General features: G+C 38.2%; 1 protein-coding gene across 1 annotated transcript in view; it reads right to left on the reverse strand.

Annotated features, from left to right (window-relative positions):
• TSPAN5 (tetraspanin 5) overlaps positions 1-17682 on the reverse strand; it is a 79662-nt gene that overhangs the window by 6950 nt on the left and 55030 nt on the right. The window contains exons 2-5 of the mRNA XM_042871566.1: positions 13737-13787; positions 4453-4599; positions 2605-2775; positions 555-680 (exon numbers count right to left, since the gene is read on the reverse strand). Coding sequence (XP_042727500.1) covers positions 555-680; positions 2605-2775; positions 4453-4599; positions 13737-13787 — 495 coding nt within the window. The remainder of the gene's footprint in view (positions 1-554; positions 681-2604; positions 2776-4452; positions 4600-13736; positions 13788-17682) is intronic.

A 17682-nucleotide genomic window follows, 5' to 3' on the forward strand; every position in this document is an offset into this window, starting at 1 on the left:
AAGAAGACAAAGAGCACAAAAATTTCTGTGGCTGTCTAAAAACTGTAACAAAAACATACACCAGTTCTTCAAAACATAAGCTGTCACTTATTACTACACCTAACACAAACCAGGCCAATATGACTACAGCCTCTGGACACTCCATTAAATAATGAATAATACCTGCTTTAGACTGTCTGATCTTACAGTTACTCTTTAAGGCAGCAAATGAAGTATCCTGATGATAATCAATTAAAAGCTCACATCCTTCAAATCATTATGGACTTCTGCTTTTTATACTTGCAAAGATTAACATGTACATTCAGCCGAAATTGTGCTTCTCTCATTCTAAGGAAAAACAGCAAACATGAAAAGCATACAGTGAAGTCTTAAGTTAGTTCTGGATTTTTGCTGGTAGAATTTAGTAGTTATGCTGTGCTTCAAATAAAAAATAAAAAAAAAAAAACAAATTAAAAATGGTAGAAAAGTTAAGATCACGCATGACTTCCAGAAAAATCTCATACAATCATTTGAAACTGAACAACAGACCCATCTTACTCTCTTGACTGACTTACGGCAGGGTCTTTAGTGCAGCAAGAGAATGGCACACCACAGCGCTCTCGACTTGCATTGGAATCTGTGCAATTGAAGTAAATATTGAGGTTCCAGTCATCAGCTCCAAAAGCCCCGCAGCACTGCCACTAGAACACAGAAAGGAGAGCTTTTTGTCTTTCACTATCAACAAATCTCAGCATTAAAGCATGCATAATTACTGTTGGTTTCTTTCTAGTTTTCCATAAAGAATCCAAGATTCCTTCATTTAATTGGACGTAATTTAATTTTTAAAGACCAGTCCAAACTACTAAGTTATTCTAAAATTACCATGGGATTACATTTCTGTTCACACCCTGCAATGCTATTCTTTGGAAAGAAAATTACAGAGCGAACTGATATCCTAAAGCCACAGAGTTGCACAGTTCTAGAAGCTCACACCCCAGGGACAGTATATGAAGTGTGATATTCTGCCTCGTCTAGTGTGCCATGAGCTCTTAACAGACCTGATGAGCAGTAAGTGCTGCACTAGTGTAGCTACTCCATATGCCAGTTTGAAGGAATCTTTGCTAGGCTGTATACTAGTCAGTATTAATTCAGCATTTACTGCACATCACAGTAACCCTTAACTGAAGGAAACCAGAATCCTTCAGAAAGTAAATAGTCTAGATGTTACACTTAGTCTCTGGTTAAAAAATGCCAAACCTGAAAAGAACAGACTAGACTTCAGTGGACCACTGATTATTTACAGCACTCCAGAATCTAGCCCAAGGAACCCATCTATGCCAACTAAAAACATACTAATAATAAATAAATAAATAAAACTAAGCACATTTTAAAGTGTTGGGAATGGCAATTCTCTCCCTCTGGATGTAAATACAGTTCCATCTGCATTAAAAGAAATAGGCTGTCTTCAAGCCTCATCTCTCCTAGCTGAAAAAGTGACTTCCTGGCCAGACTCATGCTGCTCTGACTTAACTGTCAAGATTGCTAATCCAGTTATCTAGTGCCAGTCTACTCCAAAACTGGATTATAGCCTTTTGGTTATGTACATATGCCCCACTGCTTTCAGATCTCTGGCCTTCTTCAAACTGGAAAAGATTCAAATGAGCACAAGGATCCACATTCTGTTACTCACTCACATTTTACCCCAAGGCATATAGAAGCAAACCAAACACTGAATAACTGTATTTGCAGAATATGTAAAAATGAAGAGACATAACAATTTCAACGAACGCTTAGTGATGCAACTATGCAGGGCCAAATTCAATGTGAAGTTCATAACATAGACCAGAAGAGAGTGCTGGAGCAAGAATGTACTGGCAAAATGGCTTCTGTGTGAAATTCAGAGCAAGACTGCTTTACACACTGGCAAATTTGACCTTAAAATCTGCACAAGCACGTGCATCTGACTTCACTCTTCCTTTCCCTTCAGGTGCTGCTGGAGGGTCTTTTAGAGATTTATAAGGATTTTTGGAATTGCCCACTTCATTAAGCTACATACATTGAATCTTTTTGAGATAGAACATTGCAGTTTCAACAAGCCCCCACATCTCTGTCACTCAGCAGAGTGGCGTAGCACTTCTAATGTTGCTAAAACATCACCAACATTCAATTCATAACAGAATAAGTTTCCATCAAGCTTTAAAAAATTGAGGGTTTTGTTTTTGTTTTTAAACAGAAGTGACAGTTCCTACAATAAGATATTTTGAAAGCAATCCCCACTCTCCACCCCCCCACCCCTCCAAAGTATCTTTATAAACACTTACAAATATGCTCCAACAATCTGAACACAAAACTCTTACGGTACCTAGTCAATTTGACACACTTATCTTTAAAAGCCTTCATGAATAAATCACCCCAACTCTCCACTGTAACTGTTTTGCTGAATAAAACAACAAGAAATAAGCCACTTTTCATAGGTACTGTGTGTTTGCAGAAGGTCTGTGAATATTACAAGAATTACATTCTAGTATATTTTTGTTAATCCTTGAAGAAACCAAACAGGAAGTAACAAACAGAGAAGGTATTTCATTAAATCAAGCATTAAAAATTAAACATAGCCCTACTTACATATTCCTGCGTAAAGTCTATGAGGTTTTGCAAATCAATGTCATCTCGGTATGCTCTGATGTTGTTGTTTATAAAGAAATACAGCTGGTCCTTGATCCAGTCTTTGAAAACAAATGCTAGAATACCAGCAGTGAGTTCCAAGAAGAAAATAATTCCAAGAAACACAGAAAACTATGAAGAAAAAGGAAAACATTAAAATTATTTTACTGTCTTGCCAAAAATGTATTTTTCAAGGCTCGCAATTATGTGTGCTGGTAAAGCTTTGTCTGTTCCAGAGCAAACTCAACCTATTCACGCAGACAAAAAAATTAAGATTAAAAATACATTTTTTTTTTTTCATTAGAGCTGAAGTACAATACTCTCAATTTTATTCTAGCAAACAATAAAAATGTCAGTGAACGCAAGCATTGGCACCTAAAGCAGGACATTTCACTGGAATTTCCAAAGAAGCTCAAATTGTTTACTCTAAATTTCAACATTACTGCCTGGCCAACTGCCAGGCTCTTTGAAAACTCTTGTAAAATTCCTGTGTAGGCACTCCCACTTTCAAAGGTACTGAACAACAAATAGGACAAATTAAATGCTGTCTAAGTGACCTTCTCTTCAGACATCCTCATTGGTAAAACTTTGCCTAAGTGGGTAAGGCAAAAATTCTAACAACAGAAATTAATTAATGACTGAGTCAGAGAGGAATGTCTATGGAATGACTCATATCCACACTAAAACCAAATGAGGCTGTGATGATTAATGCAAATGCAATGGATGCCAAAGGCATTAGCAATGATCTGCCACTTTCTCTAAGCATCTCCATTGAGTCTACAGTGTTTTAACACACGCTGGGGTCCTCATATACTGGAATTCCATCTCTTTTGCAACTGTGCCTTTAAGTCTCACTTTAATATGCTCTCTGTGTTTGCTCAGATGCATTTGTAATTCCTCTGTCAGCTGCTGTATAGGAAGCTATTTCTGGTAAAGCAGATGGGTACGTTTTAGAGGAGAGAGAGAAAGGAGGGAAGGAGGGAAGGAGGGAAGGAGGGAAGGAGGGAAGGGAGAGAAAAAACCCAAAATTTACAAGTTTTTTTTTTTTTTTTAATTTAATAGAGGTAAGAAGAGAGTAAGCTAGAACTATATCTTGAGCTGCTTCATAAACAGCTCAGTAACTGTCAACTTCCTCCTGCAATACAATGTGTCAGTGAGAGCCAAATAAGTGACCTGAAGGCTGATTTTTCCACTGGAAACCTTTTTGAACGTATACTAAAGTTAACGGTTATAAAGACAAATAGTATCCTGGCTAAGCACAACTCTGGAAGGTGTGACAGGAGAGGAAAATATCTTGATTTTATTCTGAAACTTAAATTTACATATGGCAATAAGGTCTTTTTATCTACACAGTACAGAGCTGAGTCTTATCACAGCAAGCAACGCCTTCCTAGCAGTTATATCTCTTCTGTACCAATAGGGAAACTTGTACAGCAAAAATCAGATGGTTCACATTCAGTAGCTTATTATTCCTCCTAATTCACAGGCAAGCTGATCGTTGATTCTAAGTTCAATTCAGGCTCTTAGTGACGGAAGTCAAAACGTTAGGCTATACCCATATGAAAAGCAGTAGTTCCACGTTATGATTCTTACTATCAACAGCTTTAAACATTAAAAAAAAAAACCAATCCAACAGTAAGCAGCAGAGATTGAGATCTATAAAGCAAATCAAGAGATTCAAAGAACAGTACTCACATCAGTAACACCTTCTGCTCCCCAAAAGGCCTTTTAATATCTTTACACGGTTAACCAGGAATACCAAACATGACTTTCCCCATGTAACTACTGAATGCCACAGTTGCTACTCACAAATTTGAGAAGAAAGGTATTTTCTCGCAAAGCTCCAATGCATCCTGCAAATCCCAAAATGAACATAACTCCTCCTACCACTAGGAAGAGCCAAACTGGATCAAAGCCACCCAGGTCAGTGATGGAAGAGATGTTGGACAGCACTCCCTAGGAAAGAAACAACACCAAGAGTTAACACATATGGTCAACCTTTCTGCTGTGAACATTCAGCTTGCATTTTTCTTTTTAAAAAGGTAGAGGTTTAAAGCAAACAAATGTTCCTCAGCACAACAAGAAAACAAAATCTTTTCATTTTGTTTTCAAACAGAGAGAAAAAAAGGTGATTATGATCAGTATTTCTAAATCAACGCATGGGAAGAGCAAAAGAGCATTCTTCTAGAGTTCTCTACAAAAAGTCAGATTTAGACATTAGAATAAAATTGAACTTAATTTTATTACCCATGGTGAGATGCATTTTGAGTATTGTATATGTTGTTCATATAAGCACAAACTTACAAGCGTTATGACAGAAAAAGTGGTCAGTAGCAAGAAAACCTCTTCAGTTTAGACCTGGTATTTTCAACAACTGACAGAAATTAGAACTGAGCTTCCCAGTTAAAATTTGTTGCAAAATACTGCATTTATCTTATATTTTGACAATTTAGATACCAGGCTGATTAAAACTTCAGTCACCTATATGACAAAACCTCATTAAGTAAGAAAAGCATGGCTACTGTCTCACCAGTTAACAAAAAGAAACACTGAAATTGTGTCTTCTTAGTAGGACAGAAAGCCATTTAAAGACACGTCTGAGGAGATGGTATGTATCAGCTTGGGTTAGATTTATCACACGGTAAACTACACACGCTGTATTTCAGATACAACAGTCAGCAGAGCCCACTTATGATGCCATTAATTCCTAAGATACAGAGCTTGGGTTGTCATGCCAGGAGTCTTGAGAACCTACTTTATTGATCTGAACACATTTTAGCCAGAGTTTGGCTGATGTTGAACATATGGGCCATATCAAGGAGCAAATACAAAGTCTTCCTTATTCCAGTGAGATTGCAGAGGAACAGTTACAATTCCACAAAGCCTTCTGGCAGCAAAAAAGCTGAAGCACCACTGCTTCATTCCTTCATTTATCTTTAGTGTCATAGGTCAATACAAAGCACACTGCTGCAGTGGACATTTCTGCACGTGTTCCTTCAAAGAAGCCTGAATGCAGGCTGAGTGTTCTGGACTACTGCTTTCCCTACTAACTCCTGAGTTAACTATGGCTTGAAAAGCAACTATAGATGTTCTGCTCTACAGCTTCTTGTTTGCAGATCTACTCTCAAGTTTTTCATCCTTTTACTTGTTCCTGCTCATATCCACTTTGCTTCTTTTGCTCTCAGAACAGCAATAGTTTTAAACAATTTTATCATAGCATCATTTCAAAAAGTTGTGAGTAACTCTGTTAACAAGTAACTCTTCATAATTGTAACTTTGGATCCTTGATTTTGTTTTTTAATACTCAATTTGGGCCACCTATAGCACATAAATAGTCACGTACCCAGTATCTCTAATACAGCACATCAGTCTGCAATCACTTCCATTATTTCCTCCACACAAAACTGACACTGAATAACTGGAAATGAAGACAGTCCATAATACTTTTTATTTCTGAATGACAGACTGGATAAGAAAGGTGCCTGAATTCTCCAGTGCACACAGCGAGGAGCCTTGGAAGAGACCAGAAAACATAAGAAAACAACAAAAAACAGAACGCCATCTAACTCTAACTTACAAGCAATGAACAAGAATGAGTTAACATTCTCAGACTAGATTTTCCTCCTACTAGAGAAGGCAATCCCCCCCAACAGAGGGATGAAAAAAATATATTCACTGCTTTCCTCCTACAGCACATACAGTACTAGACATTGTCATTCATTACAAGGGCAAGAATAGATGCGATGCATAATATAACACAATGCTGCTCAGAACCAGTATTGCTGTCAAACCAGACCAGTTGGTATGCCTCCTTTTCTAAGTAATCAGTGATGAGATGGTACAAGTCAGACTGAATTGAACACTTAAATCAATTTGTACAGATGTTTTCCACCACTGTTTCTTGATTACATGAGCCATGAAAAAAGAAACCGAAGGATACAACTTTCTGGCTAAGAATAACAAACAATAAGCAGCATAATCTAACACACAAACCTCTGAAAAAGGCACTGCTTTGGACATAACACAAGTCAGGAAACACAACCTCTACCTCAAAGAAAAGGTCTGCCATAATGACTTCCAATCATGTTTGGAAATCCTGTCTATGTTTTCCCCCATAAGAACAAGTTACGCCTTAAGCAAAAACTACTCCTAATTTCTTTGAATATTAGCTCATATTTTTTCATTAATGCACTATAGCAAAGGATAAAAACAATCATTGGAAAAAGGACATTGCCTACTGCAATTATTTTCCTTCAAAAAAAAAAATCCAGAAGGATAAATGGTCATTTAAGTCTCTCTTCATAAGACAGTTTGGTCTTTTGAAAGAAAAGAAAAAACAGTCTAATCAAGTTATTTCCCTTTTGAAAGTAGTAAAATTCAAATCAAAGACAAAAGCCAAGTGTAATTCAGTTAACACCTGTAGACCCTGCTCTTTGAGAAGCTAGTCTTTATACAAATAAGTGTTAATAAGAAGAAATACACAATTTCATACTTTCATTACACCTAATGACAATAAAATTTAGCAAATTGGTTGTATTTATATTCCCTTCCTGATCATGCCATTTCCCAACTGACTTGATTTTAGCACTGGCCACAAGCTGGCTTGTCACTCAGCAAAAGTCACTCACATCTAAGCAGAGTTCTCCTCCAGATTCTGATTGCTCAGTACAGCTGTGATCTGACATGTACTGAAGTAAAACAATACAGGCTTTATCTGCCATTGTTCCCTACCCTTGGAGAGCACCTTTATGTGCATCTTTTGCTAGTCCACATATGACAATCATAAACCAAGCTTGGATAAACTCCAAGTAATACATCCTGACAGCACAAAGCATACTGTGTAATTCTCATTTGCTTTGTGTGCTGTCTGCATACGAATCCTAACTTATCAGTATTCTGGAGACACGTCAGGATAAGCAGTCTTCTGAGTGGCTTTGGCAATAAAACCATTGCTAGCAAGAGGAATGACAAACAGACAATGTTGTGTGCTTACACCTAGAGATGCACAGAGATAGTGCTTTATTCTGGGGAACACACATAAGTCTCACAATTGCCAATTCTGTCTTCATCCCATCTTCAGCCAAAAGCAGAAAGAAATGTGTATGGAGCTGACTGAGCAGAGGAAGAGGAATCCTGCAAGATAACACTGCTTATTCCAGCGACACTCTGAATCCTCAGGGCTACCTGAGGTGTATGTGGTGATTGTTCACCAGCTCATCTCTTCAAGGGATGAAAACCTAAACACATCACTGTAAATCTTTAAAGATGGGCTCTCTCCAAATGAAAAGAAATTTTTCTCAGCAACACTAGTGCAGAAGTCCAATCTTTACCACAACACAGTTGCAAGTACTATCAATATTCTGGCATCTAACAGGAAGAAAAACTTTTTTTTTCTTAAATCTATATTCACACTTCAGAAGTATGGTAATGTTTCTGGGGTGCACACACAGCACTTCTTTGGTAGTTCAGACATATGCCTAATCTTTACTTGACAGTAATGCTTTGTGCAGAGCCACACATGCTAATACTTTTCTTCTCCCAGTGGCACCAATCCAGGGGCTCTACTGCAGTCCCACAAGGAGAGCCAGCAGTGCTCTCTGGATGAGCTCCAGCTCATCTGCTTGCTCTGTTCCCCCACCCTCAACTGCCTGCTGTACATTTGAATGTTGAGGTTCTTAATCTTTTCATCCCCTGCAAGTCACTTTTTGTTCACCGTTATAAAGAAGCAAAACCATCCATAAATGAACTACAATCAATAATGGTAGTTACATTACAAAAAAGTTGCTTTATTTGTGAAGTGTATCTGATTTTGGCCACTAGGATAGAACGACACAGGCATACAACTGGAAAGACTGACATATTTCTAAACCACCCCACATTCATGAGATAAGTGAAGTGAAACAGCAGGACCTGCTCCTTTCTCCAATGAAGGGGTGGTGGAGAAGCATTGGCGGTGACTTCTGCCACACCAACAAATACCAGATCACCAAGCCAGGCCCATGAGAAGCTCCTAAAAAAAACAGGGAAGTGACTCCCTCTAGTACAAGAGCAAACCATTTTAAGAGAGGTGCCTGAATCTAGTGACCTGTGTTGTCACGCTACCTTTTTTTTTTTAAAAAAAAAAAAAAAAAACCAAAAACATGGCCAGAGCTGTGCACCCTACACACTAGATTTCATGCATAGCTCAAGGCAAAGGAAAAATACTGATCTTGAAGACAATTTTTTTATAAGGCCTCTCCCAGTATTATAGCTGCACTGTTGCTTGCTTTTATCCCATCAAAAAAGATGAAGGAAGCAACATTTACTTCCACAAGGATTTCTCCATCCTATACAGAGATTACTAGGACCATTTACACCGCTTCCCAAAGCCAGACCTCTAACTCCTGCTCTAACCTTTGATATTTGATACATATCTATATTATCTATATTTGCATTTCAGTTCATGTAAAAGGACTCCCCATAAGCTATGCTTCAGTCCATATGAAAGTCTCAGACCACAGAAACTAGATTACTGACAAATGAAGACATGGTCCCATAATATACAACTTGTGCTCAGACAGTAGGAGACATTCAGTCCATGGGATCACCTAGAATTAGCCTGAAGAAAACAGCAGCACACTCAGCAGTCCCCATGATAAACAATATCCCAGTGGGCCATAAATAGAAGAAATCAACACAAGTAGGATGGGAGAACTCAAGAGGAAATGCACAAAAATATTTAAGATATAATATTTAAGGAAAAAAGTCACTAAACATTTCTGCTGCAGAAGCACATTTCCAGGATGAAGAAGAAAGTAAGTGGTCAGAAAAAAGGCGCAGCAATACAAGACCTTCAGAAACATTTCTTCTCTGCAGCCTAAGAATTAACCTTTCCACAAGCCTGTCTCCAGGACTTAGAAATGCTGGCAAACACACAGGAGTGATTTCCAAATGTATTATTTTAAAATGGAAAAAAAATCTACTTCCACAAACTTTTTGCAGTTTCTTTACGCTATTAATCTGAGCAAGCATGAAGAACAGAACACTGGTCATCGAAATATGCCCAATTAATTCCACTTCAGCATTTAGTCTCTGCAATTTAGAAACTGGATGAGCAGCGTTTACAGAACTCACCTCCTTGATTTTTGTTGGTTTTGTATTTCCCACAGCAAACAGTAATAGCAGCAAATCTTTCATTTCCAAGGTTCTAGTGAAGTAGACTAGCCTAACTTCCTTACTGCAGCAAAGTAGAGTTCAACACATGAATAACTGTTAGAAATACACATAAGAACAGTTTTTTCCATTTTTCAGGATTAATGGTTACAGGCTGTTGGAACACTTCTAAAAATTATTTAAAAACATCTTTAGAAAATGAATCTGCATGTACTGAAATCTAAACTTAAATGTACCAGCGAGATCTAATTGACATGAAAAAGTCAAGTTTAAAACTTGAGATCCAGACCAAGAGCTCCTACTCACGAACAGCACTGTGCAGGCACACAGACATACCATATTGTTATTCCAAAGTGTGGAAGTTGGCTTCTGAGCTGAAATATCTTCTAGTTATGCTGATTTAATAAGAAAAACTTTGAAACTAAACTTATGCGTGCAACCAGCCTTTTCCACTTCTCCCACTTCATTTCAGTCAATCTTGAAAGTAAATTAAGGCTGATCAACAAATTTTGTGAGTATCTAAACATTTTTTTCCATTTCCATTTTAGAATCTCTGCTTTTACAACCTATACCTATTACCTAATGCAGATTCCAAAACCTAAGTTCTTGCTTTCTAAAAGCTCCCACTCTACAGTCCCCAAAAGCCTCTGAGAACATAAAAGCAATTCATCATTCATTCTCACTGCACTTACATGTAAATCTCCTGCAGGTAGTGAGAGAAACACAAAGTTTGTTTTCCTAAGTACCTACTGGCATCATACCATGAACACTCTCAGTGGCCTTAAGACCACATTATTTAATATTCACAACCAAGGAGGGAAGTGCACATTTTGTACAGGGTGAATTTGTTTGTAAAAGGCAACAGAAAAGATTGCTTGAAGTGGTCTAAAAAAATTAGCGAAATATAACGACCGTGTATTTTTTCCTGCTGCTGAGCAAACACTGTAAGTTGCTTGGACTTAGTGTAGCCTTTTTATATGCTAACAAGCCAGGAGGAGGAGGAAGGGGTGGGTGTCAGCTGCTCAGTGGATGAACTTTTTTTTCCTCAAACAGTACTATACCAAGTCTAGTGAGCCTGAAAACACTGAGAGATTGTGAGCTATATAGTGCATCTATGGTATAGAAAGCTTTATTCATCCCTCAAGTTTATTGCCCCCACCTCCAGTTCCCTTTCTGAGTCCACGATTCAGAATGCTAATTGCTCAGATTTTGTTCAGGCCTGGCTGGCTGGCTGTCAAGCCAATTCTACTGCCTGGTTGACAAATGAGCTCTTTTGCCTCCCTGCAAAGGAAGGTCATGAGACTGTGTGTTTTTTTCTTTACTTTTTTTTTTTCTCTTCAGTTTAAAGTCTAAAGAGAATTCAAACCAATCTAGCAAAAAAGAGAAACCAGCCACTAAATCAACTCATCTATCACAGTCTCACCTGGCAGCAAACAGACTTCCTATAAAATGTGGATTACTTCATTATATCCTGTATTTTTAACATGGCCTTGTACACTATTTTTCTGTGATGCAGCAGAACTACATACAAGTCAACAACCAGGACAAAGAACAACAAAGCTAGATGTAAATCCTTCTGAAGACCTAATCTGGCAAAAACATGGTAAGTTTATGTTTACATATTATACAATAGTACTATTAAGTTCAATACTGTCAAAGATTTAGTTCACTGGGACAGCAGCAGTCTTCACAGCATAACAGAACGTTCAAACAAAAAAACAGTTGAAAGAGTTGAGGCCCTGGTATAGAGCACCACTGACAAGAGCATGGCTCCATTTTTCTCCCAACACCTTCTGGGACACAGATTCCCCACCACCTGAGCCTTCTCAAGTCTGAACAGACCCAGCTCACTCAACCTTTCCTTGTAGGAAAGGTTCCTTATCTTCATGGCCCTTTGCTGGGCACTTACTAGTATGTCCACATCTCTTGCTTACTGAGGGGCCCACAACTCAACCCAACACTCCAGCTGAAGCCTCACCAGTGCTGAGCAAAGGGAAAGGATCCCGTCCCTCCACTTGCTGGCAACCCTTTGCCCAATTCAGTCCAGAACATCATTGGCTAGAACTGCCTCTGCAGCACAGGCATGCAGCTGGCTTCTGTTCAACCTGCAGTCCACAGGTCCTTTTCTGCAGAGCTGCTTTCCTGTCTTACAGTGTTGCATTACAACAGACCATGATGCAAACTGATGTTCACATCAGCCACATCAATCAAGTTACAGATCTTCCAAGTGTTTGGCTTCACCTGCTCATCTGTCAGCTCCAGATTGCAAGCTGCAGCAAGAACAACTCTGCATGGGATGTAGCTGATCCACCCCTCCAGTTGCATGGGCACTACAATTACCTGGCACTTGATCCTAAGTCAAGTCCTGGCCATTTTCTGTCCCCAGGAAACACTTAACATGACATGACAATAGATATATAGACCTTGAGTAAAAACATGATTGTTTTATGATATTTACTATTATGAATCGAAAGGTGGGGCTGGTTTCACATACAGACAATAAAAAAAAACCAACAACCTTTCTGTTAGAACAACCTCTGGCTGCAGGGGCAGCGTATTTCAGACTTCAGAAACTATAAAAGCTCTTTTCCCTTTACCTGCTCATTTATTCTAAATAGGAATAATCTGTATTACCACAGTAATTATACAAAAAAACGTTCAGAACTTTTCTGGTAAGCTACTCTGAAATATATTACTTCTCTGAGGCTTAGACACAGGCATCATAAGCTCCATGAGTATGCTCAGATAACTCAGTTAAACACGTTTGTACATTTCTGCTGAATGACAGCACCACTTTCCAAACCTATTCAAGGTTTCCAACATGAGCATCATATGGTAGGTAAATATATGGGTAACACACTTAAATACAGGCTTCTATGTACAAACATGTATATGGTGTGAGATAGTTAACACTCTATTACAAGCTGAGAGTTAGTTTTTGCACAGAGCAATTAGCATTTAAGTCAATAACTCACTTCCAAATCAGCAAAATTTGTCCTGAATTTAAGTGGCAAAACTCCAGCGTTTCCAATGTGGTTTTTCTCTGCTGCAAGTGCCAGTTATTATGCCTGAAGTAAATATTAGCTTAAAACACTAACTTAGTGTTTTCAATCAAAAAAGAAAAACATCACTTAACTATATCATAGCATCAATGTTATCATCCAGGGTTGGATTCTGGTTTGTTGTTGGTGGTTTTTTTTCTTCATTTTTAAACAAACAAGGAAATTCTGGCTTTAATTTTAGCAGTTGTATTTCAGTAACCCAATACATACTGACTTGTTTTGTATGTTATGCTTTGATACTTTATCTTCTTTCTTACTTCTGTAGTGAGCAAACTAAAAATCAGGCTTTGGTTCACAAGTGAATTCTCTCTCTCCACCTTTTCCTTCCTTTATTCCTATTTCCCAATTGACTTCACAGTCTCAAAACAGAAAGATTTCCAGTGTACAACCTTACATTCTGCATAAGAAAAAAACTAAAATTTATCTTCTTTGCCTCAGATTTCATTTGGTTTCCTTAAGAGAAGCAGCAAGAAGCATGCTACGCACAGACAAAGCTGAGAAGGCTCACTTTCAAGAAGTTGCCTTCTGAGACACGTAGGCTACCTCTCATTCCTAGGGACACATGCAATGGAGACACACTGCCAACACTGCCTTCAGTAGAGCATTCTATTATCTGTGCTGCTGTTTGAGCATGTACGGATTGAAATGGTTATTTTATGTGCAAGTGTCAGCCATGATTCCTTGCCAAAGTATTCTTGGGAAAAATGCCTCAGATCTTCCCCTAGGAGAACCTAGCCAAGGTTGTGTTTTATTTTTTTGACAGAGAAGCTTGATTTTGTTTCAGAAGAAACTGTGTGGACACACTAAATGTGCAGCATACTGCTATTCCAATATTTCATCATAAAGAAAAATGTTTGTTTGGTGCTATATTCAACTTACCTTTTCATTCCATGCCCACAATCCAATCCCAAGAAATGCTATGCCAAGGAACTAAGGAGAAAAAGAAAAGAAAAATATCAGAATAGAAACTATAAATTTAAAGATTAATTTATTTTTAAACATACATATTACCTCATCCCCTGTATTGGATAATCAATTTTATCACGACTTTGGGGGCTTCCTAAGAGTTTTAAAACATGAATAGTTGTGTTTTCTTTATTTTACAACTCAACCATTAGAACTGGAGGACTCCGCATACTGCACAGTGATATTTCATGCAGAAACAGTAGACACAAACATCACTTTCTCAGCATCATGCAAGTAAGACTTCTTGAACTTGACAGACTACCCCCAAATCAAACTTCACAGTCAAGTAACAAATTATTTTCTCATTGCATTATCCATCACCTGTGAGAACAACTGTCGTCAAACCTCTTACAGATCACACACATTAAGAGAAAAGGATTAAAAGAAAGCCCTCAACACACTTACACTATCAGTTTAAGCAATGTTACCCACAAACACAGAAAACTGTTAAATGACACGAAAAAAATGCCCTTCCTCCACCAAGGAGACTCAAAAAAGTATATCTTCCCAAACAACGGAAAAGGGAACAGCTTTTAGGGTTTTGTACATCCTTGTATTTTCTATTCCACTGAATAATTCAAGTGCATCATTCCCCTCTCAACACTACCGGATTTCCATATAAAACCCACATTAAGAATCTCTGAAACAAGCAGACAAGGCAGACTCCATCTCCTGACATCACCACTTTATATTTGACATGATACAGTACCATCATACAGAATGCTTAAAACAAATGTATTCTGGGTGTCCAAGCACGTTTCTAAACATTCACCTGTCCAACTTTAATCCTTGGTTTTAAAACTTACATACTGGCTATAAACAAAATTATACGCACTCTAATTTCAGGACACGTAACAGAATATTGCTCGAACATCAAACTCGTATTTTCTTGTGGTTTCCACACAGTGAGGTGCACAGACTTATTTTGGCACGTAGCACATTTTCTCTTAATATCTGCATAAAGAGTCAGGTATCCTAATGATTTTTTTCTTTTGCAAAACAGGACAGAAGTGTTTTTCTTTGTCTAGAAGTGGGAGGAAGTGCAAGTATCAACTTCTTTCCCAGAAGTGATTTCAACAACTTCAAAGCAAGGCTCCCACTTATATACACTTAGATGGCAATTTCAGCCTCCACACACCAAGAATTTCTATAAAGCATAATTCAAAAGGGAATATACTCATTGTAATACCCTGAAGTTCCCAAATACCTCTCACATATGAGATACTCTGCAAATGTACACTGCCTGCAGAGCAAAGAAGACACTGCCAGCTCACCCAGAAGCACATCTATGCTACTCTCCTTTTCTGATTTGAAGAGTCATGCTTCCGAATTTAAGGAGTACTATAAGCCAGCATTCCTCACAGGAAACTGTCACAAGCTTGGCTATATTAAACACATGATAAATGGAAAAATTTCTTGAGTAGAAAAACAGAACTGCTGGTCAAGAAAGTCTGCTATTTCAACAGCCTTAATTGTCTATAACACATAAGAGATGGATTTGAAAGTATAGCCTCCTGTGACAAACCACATAAGCAAGAAAAGGTTATTTTACCTGTACCAAGAATACCTTATGGCTGGACAGCTTGCCAGAAATATGTAATCCTTCTGACCTAGTGATTATTGGTGAGATAAAGCTGCACAAGTTTTCAAATCACTTTCAGGCTAACACAGTTATTTTGCAGCGATAGGCTCCTTTCATTCTTTCTTATGTAGCCAAAAGCACCAAGGACTAAGGAATAGGAGTGGGGGGGAAAAGAAAAACTGGACTTGGAAATTGTGAATTTTTATTTCTAGAGATACAAAACACTGTTTTGTGAGTAGCTGAAAATACTTTTGAACACAGCAAACAAGGAAAACCAGAAAGAATTTGATCAGTTTATATGTAACTTAATAGCCATAAACATCAGCTGCTAGACTGGCTCAGATCCACTGGCTGTATTAAATGTAATCCAGTCAAGTGTCCTTATCATTCACCAGATGTTGAAGCTTACAAGGGTAAGGCATTACTTCATGAGTTGCAAATGGTGACTTGTAGCCTCCTTGGGTCTCCAGCCAGACTGATCTCATCACTCAACTGTAAAGTGAGATGAGACTGCACTATGCTAAGCTGGAGCACCTAAAAAAACTGATACTGTCAAGCCCCTGGCAAGCCTGTTAACAAAAACCAGAAAACATTCTCTTGAGAGGACTCGAAGAAATATATGCTGCTCTGTCCTCTTCATACTACAAAATGGAAATCTCTGTCCAGTTGCCTTTTGAGCAGCTGATGAAAGAGGAACAACAGACAATACCCATCAGGAGAAGAAAACGTTCAGGATGGAATCATGAGTTCTGTCACAGGATGCTGTAGAAACTGAACACTTCAAGGCATTCAGAAGCAGAATTAGATAAATTCATTTAGGATCCACAGCTATCGAAGAGTGACTCTGGCACAGTTTCTGGCTCAGTAAGTTTTTAAACCATTGCTTATGAGGAGAATATAAGCAGGAAAAGATGCTTGTGTAGATGCTTTGTTTCTTGAACATCTCATTCCTTAGGATTACACTTACTTGCATTAGTTGAGTCAAAACAGTGAGCAAGAAATACAGCTGGCCTAACTCCCTACACTCGCTCCCCAGAAACGCTTACCCTCATGCAAACAGCCTGCTGGGAGGGTGAAGCTCAGAGGAATCTCAGTAATCCCCACTGGCAGAAGAGAGATGCTTGCTAGGAGACTTACACCTCTTCCCAGGATTAACTTGAAAATTCCTTGGCAATCATAAAAGAAACTTTTCAGCAGCTTTTAGGAAGTGCTTAGCAAAAATCCCTCCGCATTTTTGCTATAACAAGCAGAGGTAAAGCAGGATGCACACTCTATTTATCTTGCAATTTTTCAGCATATGTCTCCATGAGTGTCTTATTCTGCTTGTTTGTAACCAAAAAGAAAATCTGTTCACCCTAAGCACATGGGAAGAGAATGGCATAACATGTATTTTCTCAATTAAGTCTGGAAAATTTTATTTACGCCCTTTAAATTACTCCAATGAGTAATCAAGAGGTGGAAGTTTGCCTCATTATTACAGGAAAGACAGCTTTAATTCTCCCCAGATATCTAGTAAGACCAATCAGCCAAACTGTAAATGGTCATCAGATCTAGGATAAAGCTTGTAAAATCTTGTTTTGTTTTGTTTTTTTCCAAACAATAGTTTGCAAGAGAACATTAAAGCATTTCTCTACAGTATCACAGCATTATGAAAGACTCGCATAATAGCACTTTTTGAGCCATAGGTTTTGACTCCATAAGCACCAAATAAATGTGTTCAAATTTCTCTTTTCTAAAGCATGTAGCAATATTTGTACTGCTGCTCTGCTCATAAAGTTTATGTGCAGTTTTCAGAAGTGGACTGATCAATAAGTGCTTCAAGCTGCATATATCTTATTCCTAGTCTTAGCTGCATGGAAGAAAATGATTTCTTGTTGCTAGGGATACAGCATTATGCAGAACACTATTTCATTTGAAGGATGCTGAGGTAAATACTAATGTAAACATGAGATACAACTTCAGAGAAAGATGAGCTTAAGCAGAGCGATCAGACATTTCATACACCAAATTTTTCATTTCAGCTGACACAGTGAGTTGGCAGCAGTTTTCAATCAAAAGCACAACCACCGCAGACCAAGCAGCAAAAAGGTTGGTTAATGTGCCATAAGCCAGTGTATGTCCACATGTGAATGCATTATTAAAGGGTTGTGAGAGAAGGAACTAGAGCACAGCTGCCTTTCTACCTTCATCACACCATACAAACACACTAGCAAAAAGCATGTCAAACCTGAGAAAGCTCAGAGACAGAACTTCCTAACAACTGCTTTATTAAGTTAC

The sequence above is a fragment of the Lagopus leucura genome, unplaced genomic scaffold, assembly GCF_019238085.1.
Source record: "Lagopus leucura isolate 7727_CA_CO unplaced genomic scaffold, USGS_WTPT01 Super-Scaffold_100004, whole genome shotgun sequence".
Classification (NCBI taxonomy): Eukaryota; Metazoa; Chordata; class Aves; order Galliformes; family Phasianidae; genus Lagopus; species Lagopus leucura.